Source organism: Hyperolius riggenbachi, chromosome 6 (genome assembly GCF_040937935.1).
Source record: "Hyperolius riggenbachi isolate aHypRig1 chromosome 6, aHypRig1.pri, whole genome shotgun sequence".
Lineage (NCBI taxonomy): Eukaryota > Metazoa > Chordata > Amphibia > Anura > Hyperoliidae > Hyperolius > Hyperolius riggenbachi.
Genome location: NC_090651.1, coordinates 101,457,730 through 101,474,672, shown reverse-complemented (window position 1 = coordinate 101,474,672; position 16,943 = coordinate 101,457,730). Strand labels below are relative to the sequence as shown.

Genomic DNA, 16,943 nt, shown 5'->3' with positions numbered 1-16,943 from the left:
CCTGGATAGTGCTGTATAGCATGAACTAATTCCCGCAGGGCGATTGTTTTGCGGTTTTTGGTTTTGACCCTGCATATTTAGGCATGCGAAAGCAAATGCTTATTTGCATGAGCAATGTCTCGTGATTAGCCAATAGGCCAAATTTGCAAAGCCAGATTTGTCAGGTTCACTTGGTTGATGCACACATGCTTTTTCTCTGATTATAGTTAGCATTGCATTTCTTTCTTCTGAGGGCAGGTAGTGAGTGGCTTGTTTTAGGAGGTGAGAGCCCTGGAGCAGGCTATTTTCGCCTGTCCGCCCCTTATGTGTCACGCCCAGGTTATGCGCATATAGCAGAACGCAATGGACGTTGAGGTAAGTGCCTGTTTTTAATCCTGGGAGGTGTGTGCGGGCAGCTCTTCCCGGCACTGGCCACGCTGGGGAGATCGCCTGCACCCCCTGGCCTCCACCTCCGGGGTGCCGCTGTGTGGGTTCCAGGCGGTGAGAGTGCCTGGGACCCCCGCGGCCCCCCGGTTGTATGGGGGCAATGGGAAGCCTCCTCGTGGCGCCCCTGGATAGTGCTGTATAGCATGAACTAATTCCCGCAGGGCGATTCTTTTGCGGTTTTTGGTTTTGACCCTGCATATTTAGGCATGCGAAAGCAAATGCTTATTTGCATGAGCAATGTCTCGTGATTAGCCAATAGGCCAAATTTGCAAAGCCAGATTTGTCAGGTTCACTTGGTTGATGCACACATGCTTTTTCTCTGATTATAGTTAGCATTGCATTTCTTTCTTCTGAGGGCAGGTAGTGAGTGGCTTGTTTTAGGAGGTGAGAGCCCTGGAGCAGGCTATTTGCGCCTGTCCGCCCCTTATGTGTCGCGCCCAGGTTATGCGCATATAGCAGAACGCAATGGACGTTGAGGTAAGTGCCTGTTTTTAATCCTGGGAGGTGTGTGCGGGCGGCTCTTCCCGGCGCTGGCCACGCTGGGGAGATCGCCTGCATCCCCTGGCCTCCACCTCCGGGGTGCCGCTGTGTGGGTTCCAGGTGGTGAGAGTGCCTGGGACCCCCGCGGCCCCCCGGTTGTATGGGGGCAATGGGAAGCCTCCTCGTGGCGCCCCTGGATAGTGCTGTATAGCATGAACTAATTCCCGCAGGGCGATTGTTTTGCGGTTTTTGGTTTTGACCCTGCATATTTAGGCATGCGAAAGCAAATGCTTATTTGCATGAGCAATGTCTCGTGATTAGCCAATAGGCCAAATTTGCAAAGCCAGATTTGTCAGGTTCACTTGGTTGATGCACACATGCTTTTTCTCTGATTATAGTTAGCATTGCATTTCTTTCTTCTGAGGGCAGGTAGTGAGTGGCTTGTTTTAGGAGGTGAGAGCCCTGGTGCAGGCTATTTGCGCCTGTCCGCCCCTTATGTGTCGCGCCCAGGTTATGCGCATATAGCAGAACGCAATGGACGTTGAGGTAAGTGCCTGTTTTTAATCCTGGGAGGTGTGTGCGGGCGGCTCTTCCCGGCGCTGGCCACGCTGGGGAGATCGCCTGCACCCCCTGGCCTCCACCTCCGGGGTGCCGCTGTGTGGGTTCCAGGCGGTGAGAAGGCCTGGGACCCCCGCGGCCCCCCGGTTGTATGGGGGCAATGGGAAACCTCCTCGTGGCGCCCCTGGATAGTGCTGTATAGTATGAACTAATTCCCGCAGGGCGATTGTTTTGCGGTTTTTGGTTTTGACCCTGCATATTTAGGCATGCGAAAGCAAATGCTTATTTGCATGAGCAATGTCTCGTGATTAGCCAATAGGCCAAATTTGCAAAGCCAGATTTGTCAGGTTCACTTGGTTGATGCACACATGCTTTTTCTCTGATTATAGTTAGCATTGCATTTCTTTCTTCTGAGGGCAGGTAGTGAGTGGCTTGTTTTAGGAGGTGAGAGCCCTGGTGCAGGCTATTTGCGCCTGTCCGCCCCTTATGTGTCGCGCCCAGGTTATGCGCATATAGCAGAACGCAATGGACGTTGAGGTAAGTGCCTGTTTTCAATCCTGGGAGGTGTGTGCGGGCGGCTCTTCCCGGCGCTGGTCACGCTGGGGAGATCGCCTGCACCCCCTGGCCTCCACCTCCGGGGTGCCGCTGTGTGGGTTCCAGGCGGTGAGAGTGCCTGGGACCCCCGCGGCCCCCCGGTTGTATGGGGGCAATGGGAAGCCTCCTCGTGGCGCCCCTGGATAGTGCTGTATAGCATGAACTAATTCCCGCAGGGCGATTGTTTTGCGGTTTTTGGTTTTGACCCTGCATATTTAGGCATGCGAAAGCAAATGCTTATTTGCATGAGCAATGTCTCGTGATTAGCCAATAGGCCAAATTTGCAAAGCCAGATTTGTCAGGTTCACTTGGTTGATGCACACATGCTTTTTCTCTGATTATAGTTACCATTATAAAAGTAGCCTCACACCCATACATGCTTATATGTAAGCTATAAAAGTAGCCTCACACACACATATGTTTATATGTAAGTGTAACGATTGGTGTCAGCATTAACAAAGTTCTTATTATTAGGTGATCTGCAGTATCACCTATAATGCAGATATATACCTGATTATATGGTGATCTGCAGAATCACCTATAATACAGATATACAAGAGCTGAGGAGGCAACCAATAGCAAAGAGTGTAGATAGGTGTAGTGCTTGGTGCAACAATAGTACTGATAGGTTTGACTATGCCACACCAGAGGAGCTGGTGGGCACTAACAGTACCAGACCCCTCACCAGAGACTAGGGCCTTCTGGTGAGAATAGAGTAGTCAGACTAGCAGAGTTTGGCAACAGGCTGGCAGATACGGTACAAAGTCAGAAGGCAAAGACAAGAAGGTTATAGCAGGCAGAGTCGGCAGCAAGATCAGATGGGCAGAAGTACAAAATCACTGAGAGTAAGAATAGTCAGAACAAGCAAGAGTCATAACAGATAATACAATTTTCAATTATAATTATGGCTATCAAACAATCCTATCACTGTGTGAAATCCCCGGTTTCCTCCCGGATCAAAGCACACCGGATCTATCTAAGGTCTGAGCGCTAATACGAAGTATTCGCAACAGCAGACAAGTTGCTACTGAATCCGCCGTGCTTATGAAGCGGAGGAGACCACTGAGGCACGCCCACCGCACCTCAACCAATCAGCGGCGGCGAGCGTGCCCTGTGACGTCAGCCGACCAGCCGGTCAGCTGACGCGCCTCCTCCTGGCATAAAGATCCTGACGGTGAGCGCACACACGCGCTAATGCACCCCTGTGAACAGCAGAGACACCCGTCCTCGGCGTGCTAGACGCCCGAGGAGCGGGAAGACTGGCAGGCAGAGAAGCAGCTGCGGTGGTAACGCCATTCACCGCCGCTGCTATGTCGCTATTCATTACAGTAAGCTATGAAAGTAGCCTCACGCACATTCATGCATACAGTATATGTAAGCTATGAAAGTAGCCTCACGCACATACAGTGGGTTGCAAAAGTATTCGGCCTACTTGAAGTTTTCCACATTTTGTCATATTACTGCCACAAACATGAATCAATTTTATTGGAGTTCCACATGAAAGACCAACACAAAGTGGTGTACATGTGAGAAGTGGAACGAAAATCATACATGATTCCAAACATTTTTTTACAAATAAATAACTGCAAAGTGGTGTGTGCATAATTATTTGGCCCCCTTTGATCTGAGTGCAGTCAGTTGCCTATAGACATTGCCTGATGAGTGCTAATGACTAAATAGAGTGCACCTGTGGGTTATCTAAAGTCAGTACAAATACAGCTGCTCTGTGAGGGCCTCAGAGGTTGTCTAAGGGCTCTTTCACATTAGGGCAGATTTTCTGCGTTTCAACGCAAAGGATAAAGTTTGCGTTACCCAAGGTGAAATGAAAGTCCATAGACTTTCATTTTAGCTTTCACATATAACGCAGCCTTTTTGTGCGTTGCGTTACACTGCACCCAGGCGCAGTTTTTTGGCCAACGCTAGCTTTATACGTTACAATGTTAGTCAATGTAAAACGCACACTATGCGCGTTTTTAATCCGTTAACGCAGGCAATCAGTCCCAGAATGCAACAGAGGAACAATGTAGAAAGTTGAAAACTAAAAGAAAAAAAATTATCTGCGTTTTCCTATGTCCTGTAACGCATTGAAAACGGATTAAAAATGCACACTCACTGTGCAACGCATATTAAAACGCATACAACAAAACGTATGCTTTGAGCATTCTCCAACGCAAGCTCTGATGTGAAAGAGCCCTTAGAGAATATTGGGAGCAACAACACCATGAAGTCCAAAGAATACACCAGAGAGGTCAGGGATAAAGTTATTGAGAAATTTAAAGCAGGCTTAGGCTACAAAAAGATTTCCAAAAGCCTTGAACATCCCACAGAGCGCTGTTCAAGCGATCATTCAGAAATGGAAGGAGTATGGCACAACTGTAAACCTACCAAGACAAGGCCACCCACCTAAACTCACAGGCCGAACAAGGAGAGCGCTGATCAGAAATGCAGTCAAGAGGCCCATGGTGACTCTGGACGAGCTGCAGAGATCTACAGCTCAGGTGGGAGACTCTGTCCATAGGACAACTATTAGTCATGCACTGTACAAAGTTGGCCTTTATGGAAGAGTGGCAAGAAGAAAGGCATTGTTAACAGAAAGCATAAGAAGTCCCATTTGCAGTTTGCCACAAGCCATGTGGGGGACACAGCAACCATGTGGAAGAAGGTGCTCTGGTCAGATGAGACCAAAATGGAACTTTTTGGCCACAATGCAAAACGCTATGTGTGGCAGAAAACTAACACTGCACATCACTCTGAACACGCCATCCCCACCGTCAAATATGGTGGTGGCAGCATCATGCTCGGGGGGTGCATCTCTTTAGCAGGGAGAGGGAAGCTGGTCAGAGTTGATGGGAAGATGGATGGAGCCAAATACAGGGCAAACTTGGAAGAAAACCTCTTGAAGACTGCAAAAGACTTGAGACTGGGGCGGAGGTTCACCTTCCAGCAGGACAATGACCCTAAACATAAAGCCAGGGCAACAATGGAATGGTTTAAAACAAAACATATCTATGTGTTAGAATGGCCCAGTCAAACTCCAGATCTAAATCCAATCGAGAATCTGTGGCAAGATCTGAAAACTGCTGTTCACAAACGCTGTCCATCTAATCTGACTGAGCTGCAGCTGTTTTGCAAAAAAGAATGGGCAAGGATTTCAGTCTCTAGATGTGCAAAGCTGGTAGAGACATACACTAAAAGACTAGCAGCTGTAATTGCAGCAAAAGGTGGTTCTACAAAGTATTGACTCAGGGGGCCGAATAATTACGCACACCCCACTTTGCAGTTATTTATTTGTAAAAAATGTTTGGAATGATGTATGATTTTCTATCCACTTCTCAACTGTACACCACTTTGTATTGGTCTGTCACGTGGAATTCCAATAAAATTGATGCATGTTTGTGGCAGTAATGTGACAAAATGTGGAAAACTTTAAGGGGGCCGAATACTTTTGCAACCCACTGTACTTGCTTATATGTAAGCTATGAAAGTAGCCTCACGCACATACATGCTTATATGTAAGCTATGAAAGTAGCCTCACGCACATACTGACTTATATGTAAGCTATGAAAGTAGCCTCACGCACATACATGCTTATATGTAAGCTATGAAAGTAGCCTCACACACATATTGGCTTATATGTAAGCTATGAAAGTAGCCTGACGCATATACATGCTTATATGCAAGTATGAAAGTAGCCTCACGCACATACACGCTTATATGTAAGCTATGAAAGTAGCCTCACGCACATACATGCTTATATGTAAGCTATGAAAGTAGCCTCACGCACATACATGCTTATATGTAAGCTATGAAAGTAGCCTCACGCACATACATGCTTATATGTAAGCTATGAAAGTAGCCTCACGCACATACACGCTTATATGTAAGCTATGAAAGTAGCCTCACGCACATATATGCTTATATGTAAGCTATGAAAGTAGCCTCACGCACAACTGTGCTTATATGTAAGCTATGAAAGTAGCCTCACGCACATACATGCTTATATGTAAGCTATGAAAGTAGCCTCACGCACATACACGCTTATATGTAAGCTATGAAAGTAGCCTCACGCACATACATGCTTATATGTAAGCTATGAAAGTAGCCTCACGCACAACTATGCTTATATGTAAGCTATGAAAGTAGCCTCACGCACATACATGCTTATATGTAAGCTATGAAAGTAGCCTCACGCACATACACGCTTATATGTAAGCTATGAAAGTAGCCTCACGCACATATATGCTTATATGTAAGCTATGAAAGTAGCCTCACGCACATACATGCTTATATGTAAGCTATGAAAGTAGCCTCACGCACATACATGCTTATATGTAAGCTATGAAAGTAGCCTCACGCACATACACGCTTATATGTAAGCTATGAAAGTAGCCTCACGCACATACATGCTTATATGTAAGCTATGAAAGTAGCCTCACGCACATACATGCTTATATGTAAGCTATGAAAGTAGCCTCACGCACATACATGCTTATATGTAAGCTATGAAAGTAGCCTCACGCACATATATGCTTATATGTAAGCTATGAAAGTAGCCTCACGCACATACATGCTTATATATAAGCTATGAAAGTAGCCTCACGCACATACATGCTTATATGTAAGCTATGAAAGTAGCCTCATGCACATACTGGCTTATATGTAAGCTATGAGAGTAGTCTCATGCACATACATGCTTATATGTAAGCTATGAAAGTAGCCTCATGCACATACTGGCTTATATGTAAGCTATGAAAGTAGCCTCACGCACATACATGCTTATATGTAAGCTATGAAAGTAGCCTCACGCACATACATGCTTATATGTAAGCTATGAAAGTAGCCTCACGCACATACATGCTTATATGTAAGCTATGAAAGTAGCCTCACGCACATACATGCTTATATGTAAGCTATGAAAGTAGCCTCACGCACATACATGCTTATATGTAAGCTATGAAAGTAGCCTCACGCACATATATGCTTATATGTAAGCTATGAAAGTAGCCTCACGCACATACATGCTTATATGTAAGCTATGAAAGTAGCCTCACGCACATACATGCTTATATGTAAGCTATGAAAGTAGCCTCACGCACATACTTGCTTATATGTAAGCTATGAAAGTAGCCTCACGCACATACATGCTTATATGTAAGCTATGAAAGTAGCCTCACACACATTCATGCTTATATGTAAGCTATGAAAGTAGCCTCACACACATTCATGCTTATATGTAAGCTATGAAAGTAGCCTCACGCACATACATGCTTATATGTAAGCTATGAAAGTAGCCTCACGCACATATTGGCTTATATGTAAGCTATGAAAGTAGCCTCACGCACATACACGCTTATATGTAAGCTATGAAAGTAGCCTCACGCACATATATGCTTATATGTAAGCTATGAAAGTAGCCTCACGCACATACATGCTTATATGTAAGCTATGAAAGTAGCCTCATGCACATACATGCTTATATGTAAGCTATGAAAGTAGCCTCACACACATTCATGCTTATATGTAAGCTATGAAAGTAGCCTCACGCACATACATGCTTATATGTAAGCTATGAAAGTAGCCTCACACACAACTATGCTTATATGTAAGCTATGAAAGTAGCCTCACGCACATACTGGCTTATATGTAAGCTATGAAAGTAGCCTCATGCACATACATGCTTATATGTAAGCTATGAAAGTAGCCTCACACACATTCATGCATACAGTATATGTAAGCTATGAAAGTAGTCTCACGCACATACTGGCTTATATGTAAGCTATGAAAGTAGCCTCATGCACATATATGCTTATATGTAAGCTATGAAAGTAGCCTCACGCGCATACATGCTTATATATAAGCTATGAAAGTAGCCTCACGCACATACATGCTTATATGTAAGCTATGAAAGTAGCCTCATGCACATACTGGCTTATATGTAAGCTATGAGAGTAGTCTCATGCACATACATGCTTATATGTGTAATGATCGCTGCTGCAGCAGCTATTGCTGGAAGTAGTGCTGCAGCTCAGGCAGTTATGATGTCTTTCCATGCAAGCTGCATAGCCTTGTCTGTCTTTCCCTGCTGTCAGCTTGTGACTGATTATCATTCACCTGTGTGGGAATCTGCATGTCTGCTCCCATTGGATGACCTCAGTATAAAGATCTGCTTCCTGCAGGGTTTCCTTGGGTTTTCATAGCTTCAGCCTAAGCCTGTCTTGCTGTCGCTTTAGCCCCCGATCGTGTTTCTTGTTATAAAGATACTTTGCTGGTCTTTGCATCATATATTGGTTCATTGCCAATATATATGCATACCAGCACGTTTATTATTTTCCTTGTATTTGTGTTACGTGATACATCAGTGTCGCTGATGTATACGTACACGAACTGTTTATATCCTGTGTGCAGTTAGTCAGCTTTCCAGCACGTTTTGGTAGGTTGCGCGTACCGTGACCACCCGTGCTGAGGTAGTTACCCTGCTCCTGGTTCTGTTTGTGGATTGCGTTCATCTCTGCGAAGAGATAACGAATCCTTCTGAATCCTGTTCTGTTACTGTTTGTGGATTGCGTTCATCTCTGCGAAGAGATAGCGAATCCTTCTGAGTCCTGTTCCCTGTGTTACTCCATTCCTAGTCAGCGTTCCTGCTTATGTCATATATCGGTTCATTGCCGATATATACATATGTTAGTCAGACGTTACAAATAGTTTCATTGATAGCTGTAATTGTAATACGCTAGGAAAACATACTTATTGTATATTTATCTGTGTTACGTTCATCTATCTTAATCCTGCTATTTTCTGACTATCCTGTCCTGTCTTTGTGAGGCACGCCATCGCCGCATCGCATTGGCTGCCTCATTCCAGTCTGTCTGGTTTTGGACGCTTGCTGTCGCTAAGTAGCCGCTACCTAGCAAGCGTTCATTCTGTCTACCTGTCCTGATCTCCTCAGTTCTGGTTTGTGCGCTCAGCGCTACTTTGCGCTGAGACGTTATAACGAAAGCATTGTTTGTGGCTGTCAGATCTGCACCGGCTCTGTGCGCCACAATCTCCTATTGGAGTCAGTCCTCCCCTCCACTATACTAGGGATAGCCTGTTTCCTGGTGCTAGTGTGTGTACCTCCTCCACGCCAGCTCATGCGTTGCATGCTGACTGTGGAGAATACACCACCAAGCGTTACATTATGAAAACCCCATTACCAATCCCCATTGTGGGGGGGATTCCCAGAAAGTATGACACTGTTAATTATGGTTCCTGTTCCTTTAAGAAATTTGAAGAACTTAGCTCTGAAACAGAAAATGAGTTTTTCTCTGAATGTGCCAGGTTCCTGACCAATCCTGATCTCCAAGCGACTCCTGTTTCAACCTGGGCACTCCAACTAAGTTATATTTTGTTTAAAGGGGAATTATTCCAGTGGGCATTTGATGTTCTCAATCATTCCGATTTGAAAGAGAGACCACTGGAATTTCTAGCGTTCGTGATCCATAACTGGTTGCGCATAGATCCATTGCCTTTTCCTCTAAATGAACTCCTGGCAGCAGGCCAATCAGCTGCTCCTTCAATTGCTTGCAAGAATGAGCAGCAAGCAGAAAGTGTTACTGATAATTTGCCTGCAGCTTTGAATAAATCACCAAAAACCGCAAGGTCAAAGGCAAAACGCAAACGTTCTAAGAAACGTGTCCAATCTGCAGAATCGTTATCCTTAGCGACTGAGACCTATAATGAGATTCTGCCATTAACAGATAATGAAATGCAATTGTCTTTCAGGGGAGTTAAATGGACTTATGAAACTACTAATGAACTTTCCTCCCTGGCTAGGGAAAATAAAGATTTTTGTTTAAAAGAATTATCTGAGTATGATTATGAGGAGATATTACAGAGTATTGAACAAATCAACTTATTTGTAAAGCAAGGAAAGTTTGCATACACTACAGTTCAACACTTGCTACAGGTATTGGAAATTCTTAAGAATAAGGAATCTGCCAATCACCTGCTAATTAACCCTATACATGTGCCTGCCACAATCATATCTGCAAACCATGATCTGCCTGTTAAGTATGCATGGGATCCTCCATTCGAGAGGGGAGAGATGGAAGCCCTGGTCTGTGAATGGAAGAATGATTCAAGTTCATTTTGTCAATTTTACAGTGCAAAAAGTGAAATGGTATTGAACGCATGCATTAAGTCAGCCTATAACCTAATAGAGGCTGGTGTGTGTAGGTATGACTGTGTGGCTCCCTTGATTGATGTGTGGGAACTGATTTTGGATGATTTTTATGTGACTCCGAATTCGCAAATTTGGCGTTCTGACCCGCCTGCTTCAGCACCTTTGGCTGATTCAGCAGGTGATTCGGAGCTCTTTTTGTGTGAAATTGAAGTTCCTGCAATTCCACCCTGTACCATGGATAACTCAGTGTTACTTCCCAGTAAAACAGAAGCCACTGATACATTCTTAACCTTGCCCTGCGCAAATTTCTCAGCAGAGAATCCAGAGGTCCTGCTGACTTCCGAGTCCAGCCTAGCCAGTACTCATGACTCTTTGTTTAGTGAAACAGACACCAGAAAAATCTTGCCTGTCTCTGCAAACACTTCTGCAGAAATTACCTGTGTTAATAAAGTTCAACTCCTGTCTGATCCAGCAGATGCGCAAACATTGTGTCTTGATCTTCCTGTTTCTACACCTTGCTCTAGTTTCGTGAATAGCTCAGAGCATCTGCTATGTGAACCTGAAATCGCAGAATTATTACCTTGTTCAGAAAATTTTCCAATAAATTTGCCCTGTACCATGAATTGTGCAGTAGATCTCTCCAATGAAACTCAGGTCACAGAATCATTATGCTGTCCAGCAGGTGCTTCCATGGTTTTGCCCTGCAATATGGACTGTTCAGTGATCCTGTCCAGTGAAGCTGTGGTCGCAGAGTCTTATGCTTCACCCAGTACTTTGGATACTTTAAACCCTCTAGCAGAGGAGGCTGAAGCACTGCTTACCTCAGTTGGTGTTGCAGTAATATTCACTTGTCTAGCAGCTGTTTTGGAATTACAGTCTGCTCTAATAAAACTTGATGAATTTCTGCCCAGCAAAGCAGAAGCCATTGAAATATTGTCCTCGTCAGCAAGTGTGTCAGATACCTTGTCCTGTACACAGTCTGATTTAACCAATGTTGTTGAGTCCCTCTCCAGTGTTGTAACAGCCGAGGAACTCCAGCCCTGTCCTCTGAATGTTTCAGAAGTCTTGCCCTGTAACATGGATAATTCTGATTCTCTGGTCAAAATAATAGAAATCTCAGAATTTCAGTCCGGTCTGATGAGTGTTCCTGAAACCCAGCCCTGTATCCTGAAAGATTCTGGTTCTCTGGCCGCTGTGGCAGAGGTTCCAGAGTCCCCTTCCTGTCCAGGGAATTCCTCAGTTTTGCCTAGTCCAGTGGGGGCTGCTGCAATACTGACTTGTTCTGCAGCGCCTCATGAGCTCCAATCCAGTGTATTAAATGAGTCTCTGTCCAGTCCAGAGGTAGTTGTGGAGTCCCTGTCTGGTTCAGTGCATACATCAGAAGATTTGTCCTGTCTTGTTAGTGCCCCTGAATCTGATTTGTTACTGACTTTGCTGGAATCAGCGACATCTAAGTCTGATCCAGCATTCTCGTGTAAAAGTCCAGTAGTTGCGAAGTTTAGTCATGATGATTTTTTTTTGGCCAGTCCTGGTTTTGGTCCTGTCTTGGCTGACCCTGAGGCTCACAGTTCCTCGACATGCCCAGAGGTTTCTCTTGTGCCGGTGTGCCCAGATGTTCTTTGTGTGCCAGAATGCCCAAGTGTGTCTAAGGTGTTAGCGTGCTCTGATGCTTCCTTAGTGGGAACACGTTCTGATATTGCCAGTCTGCCTGCATGCCCAGAGATGGTTCTGGTCCCTGAAAGCCCTGATATTGATGTTTGTCCTTGTGGCCCTGACTCGGGAATTGCCCTAGGTTCCATAGGGGTTCTTGATGGTTCTCCATGTGAGCCTAAGGGGCATTCTGACCTATGGAGATCTCTTTGGAGCTTCAAGGTGTTCTGGGAGGTCTCTGAGAAAACTTGTCCTGGTGCCTTGGACTGGTTCAACAGTGGGTTTTGTGTTGGTAAAGACAGTACCGGTGGGCATTGCAAAGGCTTTGTCGTTTCTGAACGGTTCCTGGAAGGCGGTGGGTATCGCTCAGGGAGTTTTGGAGGGCTTTCTTCTGGAAATCATGGTTCTGATGGGTGTCACACTGGGGCTTGTAGTACTGATGGGCATGGTTCTGTAGGTTCTGGTTCTGATGGGTCCAGTCTTGTGGGGACTGATTCTGGAATTCGGTCTTGCCGGGCTGTCCCGGTCATCATGAATTATCAGTCAGACTGTTTTGTTGGAAATTTCAGTTTTGAAAAGCGTCTGGAATCCACTTTTAAAGGCGGGGGTACTGTAATGATCGCTGCTGCAGCAGCTATTGCTGGAAGTAGTGCTGCAGCTCAGGCAGTTATGATGTCTTTCCATGCAAGCTGCATAGCCTTGTCTGTCTTTCCCTGCTGTCAGCTTGTGACTGATTATCATTCACCTGTGTGGGAATCTGCATGTCTGCTCCCATTGGATGACCTCAGTATAAAGATCTGCTTCCTGCAGGGTTTCCTTGGGTTTTCATAGCTTCAGCCTAAGCCTGTCTTGCTGTCGCTTTAGCCCCCGATCGTGTTTCTTGTTATAAAGATACTTTGCTGGTCTTTGCATCATATATTGGTTCATTGCCAATATATATGCATACCAGCACGTTTATTATTTTCCTTGTATTTGTGTTACGTGATACATCAGTGTCGCTGATGTATACGTACACGAACTGTTTATATCCTGTGTGCAGTTAGTCAGCTTTCCAGCACGTTTTGGTAGGTTGCGCGTACCGTGACCACCCGTGCTGAGGTAGTTACCCTGCTCCTGGTTCTGTTTGTGGATTGCGTTCATCTCTGCGAAGAGATAACGAATCCTTCTGAATCCTGTTCTGTTACTGTTTGTGGATTGCGTTCATCTCTGCGAAGAGATAGCGAATCCTTCTGAGTCCTGTTCCCTGTGTTACTCCATTCCTAGTCAGCGTTCCTGCTTATGTCATATATCGGTTCATTGCCGATATATACATATGTTAGTCAGACGTTACAAATAGTTTCATTGATAGCTGTAATTGTAATACGCTAGGAAAACATACTTATTGTATATTTATCTGTGTTACGTTCATCTATCTTAATCCTGCTATTTTCTGACTATCCTGTCCTGTCTTTGTGAGGCACGCCATCGCCGCATCGCATTGGCTGCCTCATTCCAGTCTGTCTGGTTTTGGACGCTTGCTGTCGCTAAGTAGCCGCTACCTAGCAAGCGTTCATTCTGTCTACCTGTCCTGATCTCCTCAGTTCTGGTTTGTGCGCTCAGCGCTACTTTGCGCTGAGACGTTATAACGAAAGCATTGTTTGTGGCTGTCAGATCTGCACCGGCTCTGTGCGCCACAATCTCCTATTGGAGTCAGTCCTCCCCTCCACTATACTAGGGATAGCCTGTTTCCTGGTGCTAGTGTGTGTACCTCCTCCACGCCAGCTCATGCGTTGCATGCTGACTGTGGAGAATACACCACCAAGCGTTACAATATGTAAGCTATGAAAGTAGCCTCATGCACATACTGGCTTATATGTAAGCTATGAAAGTAGCCTCACGCACATACATGCTTATATGTAAGCTATGAAAGTAGCCTCACGCACATACATGCTTATATGTAAGCTATGAAAGTAGCCTCACGCACATACATGCTTATATGTAAGCTATGAAAGTAGCCTCACGCACATACATGCTTATATGTAAGCTATGAAAGTAGCCTCACGCACATACATGCTTATATGTAAGCTATGAAAGTAGCCTCACGCACATATATGCTTATATGTAAGCTATGAAAGTAGCCTCACGCACATACATGCTTATATGTAAGCTATGAAAGTAGCCTCACGCACATACATGCTTATATGTAAGCTATGAAAGTAGCCTCACGCACATACTTGCTTATATGTAAGCTATGAAAGTAGCCTCACGCACATACATGCTTATATGTAAGCTATGAAAGTAGCCTCACACACATTCATGCTTATATGTAAGCTATGAAAGTAGCCTCACACACATTCATGCTTATATGTAAGCTATGAAAGTAGCCTCACGCACATACATGCTTATATGTAAGCTATGAAAGTAGCCTCACGCACATATTGGCTTATATGTAAGCTATGAAAGTAGCCTCACGCACATACACGCTTATATGTAAGCTATGAAAGTAGCCTCACGCACATATATGCTTATATGTAAGCTATGAAAGTAGCCTCACGCACATACATGCTTATATGTAAGCTATGAAAGTAGCCTCATGCACATACATGCTTATATGTAAGCTATGAAAGTAGCCTCACACACATTCATGCTTATATGTAAGCTATGAAAGTAGCCTCACGCACATACATGCTTATATGTAAGCTATGAAAGTAGCCTCACACACAACTATGCTTATATGTAAGCTATGAAAGTAGCCTCACGCACATACTGGCTTATATGTAAGCTATGAAAGTAGCCTCATGCACATACATGCTTATATGTAAGCTATGAAAGTAGCCTCACACACATTCATGCATACAGTATATGTAAGCTATGAAAGTAGTCTCACGCACATACTGGCTTATATGTAAGCTATGAAAGTAGCCTCATGCACATACATGCTTATATGTAAGCTATGAAAGTAGCCTCACGCACATACATGCTTATATGTAAGCTATGAAAGTAGTCTCACGCACATACACGCTTATATGTAAGCTATGAAAGTAGCCTCACGCACATACTTGCTTATATGTAAGCTATGAAAGTAGCCTCACGCACATACATACTTATATGTAAGCTATGAAAGTAGTCACACGCACATACATGCTTATATGTAAGCTATGAAAGTAGCCTCACGCACATACATGCTTATATGTAAGCTATGAAAGTAGCCTCACGCACATACATGCTTATATGTAAGCTATGAAAGTAGTCTCACGCACATACATACTTATATGTAAGCTATGAAAGTAGTCTCACGCACATACTGGCTTATATGTAAGCTATGAAAGTAGCCTCATGCACATACATGCATATATGTAAGCAGACTGTACATGGTTTGCCATAAATCCCTAAATTGTATAGGGCTGGACTGAAGTCAGCTTCTGGAGTTTTTCATTAATGCGGTAATAAATTCTGTTCAGTTTATTCCAGTATTATAGTTTTGATTCCATTAAAATTAAATGTCCATGTGTGGCACACGGAGCAAAAGTCCAATCTATAAAATTAATTGTATTCATTAAAAGAAAAAAAAATAAAGAAAAGAAAAGATTAAATGTGGTCACCTTTAATCCAGTTAATTTCTAATGTTGCAATATAGAATTGTCTTCTTAAAGAACAAGCGACACCCATGCTAACCTAGAAATAAAAAACACATATATAAGTTAGATAAATACTACTTCTACTTACATAGCAGATGTATTGTGCTATCCACGTAATGATTCCTGTGAATTTTATAAAGGAAAAGCAGAAAATCCTATTCTAGGCAGTGGCCATCTTGCCAAGCTAATGCTGACATCATATCCTCCCTGACTTTTGTCCCCCCCCCCCCTTCTCTTGCTCATTGTGTATTCATTAGCTGCCCTCCTCCCAGAGTCTTCAGACACTCCCACTGAGGTGTATACTAACAACTGCACTGTCTCTTTTTTATTTACACATCCAATCACTGAGTCACCTCAGCCTTGCTTGTAAACACAAGTAATCAGAGGGTGTTGCTGATAAGCAGCTAGGCAGGGAAATAAATGGAAGAGGAGGAATATATTATAGATAAAAAGAACTCCCAGCATTCAACTATTTGGCACTGTTTGGCACTAGGGCCAGTGCTCCTAAAGTATGTGATAACTACAAACCATAACATCAGAAAAAGTTTTGCAAGTTTTGAATGCAGGATTAGCATCTGCATCACTTAATACACTCAGACCAGTTGCTGTTGAAATTTGATTTTTATGGTGACAATACTGCTTTAAAGAAAGCCTAATGCCAGTTTAAAAAATCCAGTTAAACTTACCTGGGGCTTCTACCTGCCACATGCAGATGCCCTGTGCCCGCGCAATGGCATACCGATCCATGGGTGTGTCCAGATTCACTTTACTGTGACCAGCAGTTGCAGATATACTTTGCATTGTGTAACTGTATTGTGTTATTTTGGACGTGTAAATCTTTCTTTTTAAAAAAAGAAAAATTGTGGATCTTGGCGTGGATGAAAACTTTCAGGGAATGAAAAAAAAAAAATAAGGTCTCAGGGAAGCTGAGGTGAATATTTATTTACATAAAGTCGGACATTGCAAGCATGACAAATCTACGGGTCACAAAAAAAGGGAACAGACAACAAATTCTCCCAATCACTTATATTATGTACAGTATATGTGTGCAATTAACTTACTAACTAAGCACATTACCTAAGCACATTCAGATTGATTTTAATGTGATATGTACTTAAAGTGTACCTGAGATAACCTGCAGTTATTAAACAAACATCAGCATCACATCTCACAGCTTATTAGAACAAGCAGTTCCCCTTTGTATGTAGAACAGTGTAAGCTGCAGTGTGCTCTATAATACAGCATGGATGGGGTCTGTGTAAACTTTAAGGGACCCAGACACAGGGGGATAGAAAAAATGTATACATACCTGAGGCTTCCTCCGGCCCCCTTGGGCCTGATTGCTCCCTCTGCGCCTCCCTCCGCCTTCTGAATCCTCTCTAAGGGCTCCTATTAATTTGGCCAGTCAGGGCCAGTCGGTGCATGCGCACACCCCCTCCCCCCCTCCCCCTGGCGTG

The 16,943-nt window shown here is 44.0% G+C and overlaps 1 protein-coding gene across 7 annotated transcripts in view; it reads right to left on the bottom strand.

Moving 5' to 3' along the window:
* LOC137521026 (uncharacterized) overlaps positions 1 to 16,943 on the bottom strand; it is a 299,753-nt gene that overhangs the window by 113,284 nt on the left and 169,526 nt on the right. For all 7 annotated transcript variants that reach the window (XM_068239741.1, XM_068239745.1, XM_068239743.1 and 4 more), the window contains exon 13: positions 15,451 to 15,523. In XM_068239741.1, the coding sequence (XP_068095842.1) occupies positions 15,451 to 15,523 (73 nt within the window). The remainder of the gene's footprint in view (positions 1 to 15,450; positions 15,524 to 16,943) is intronic.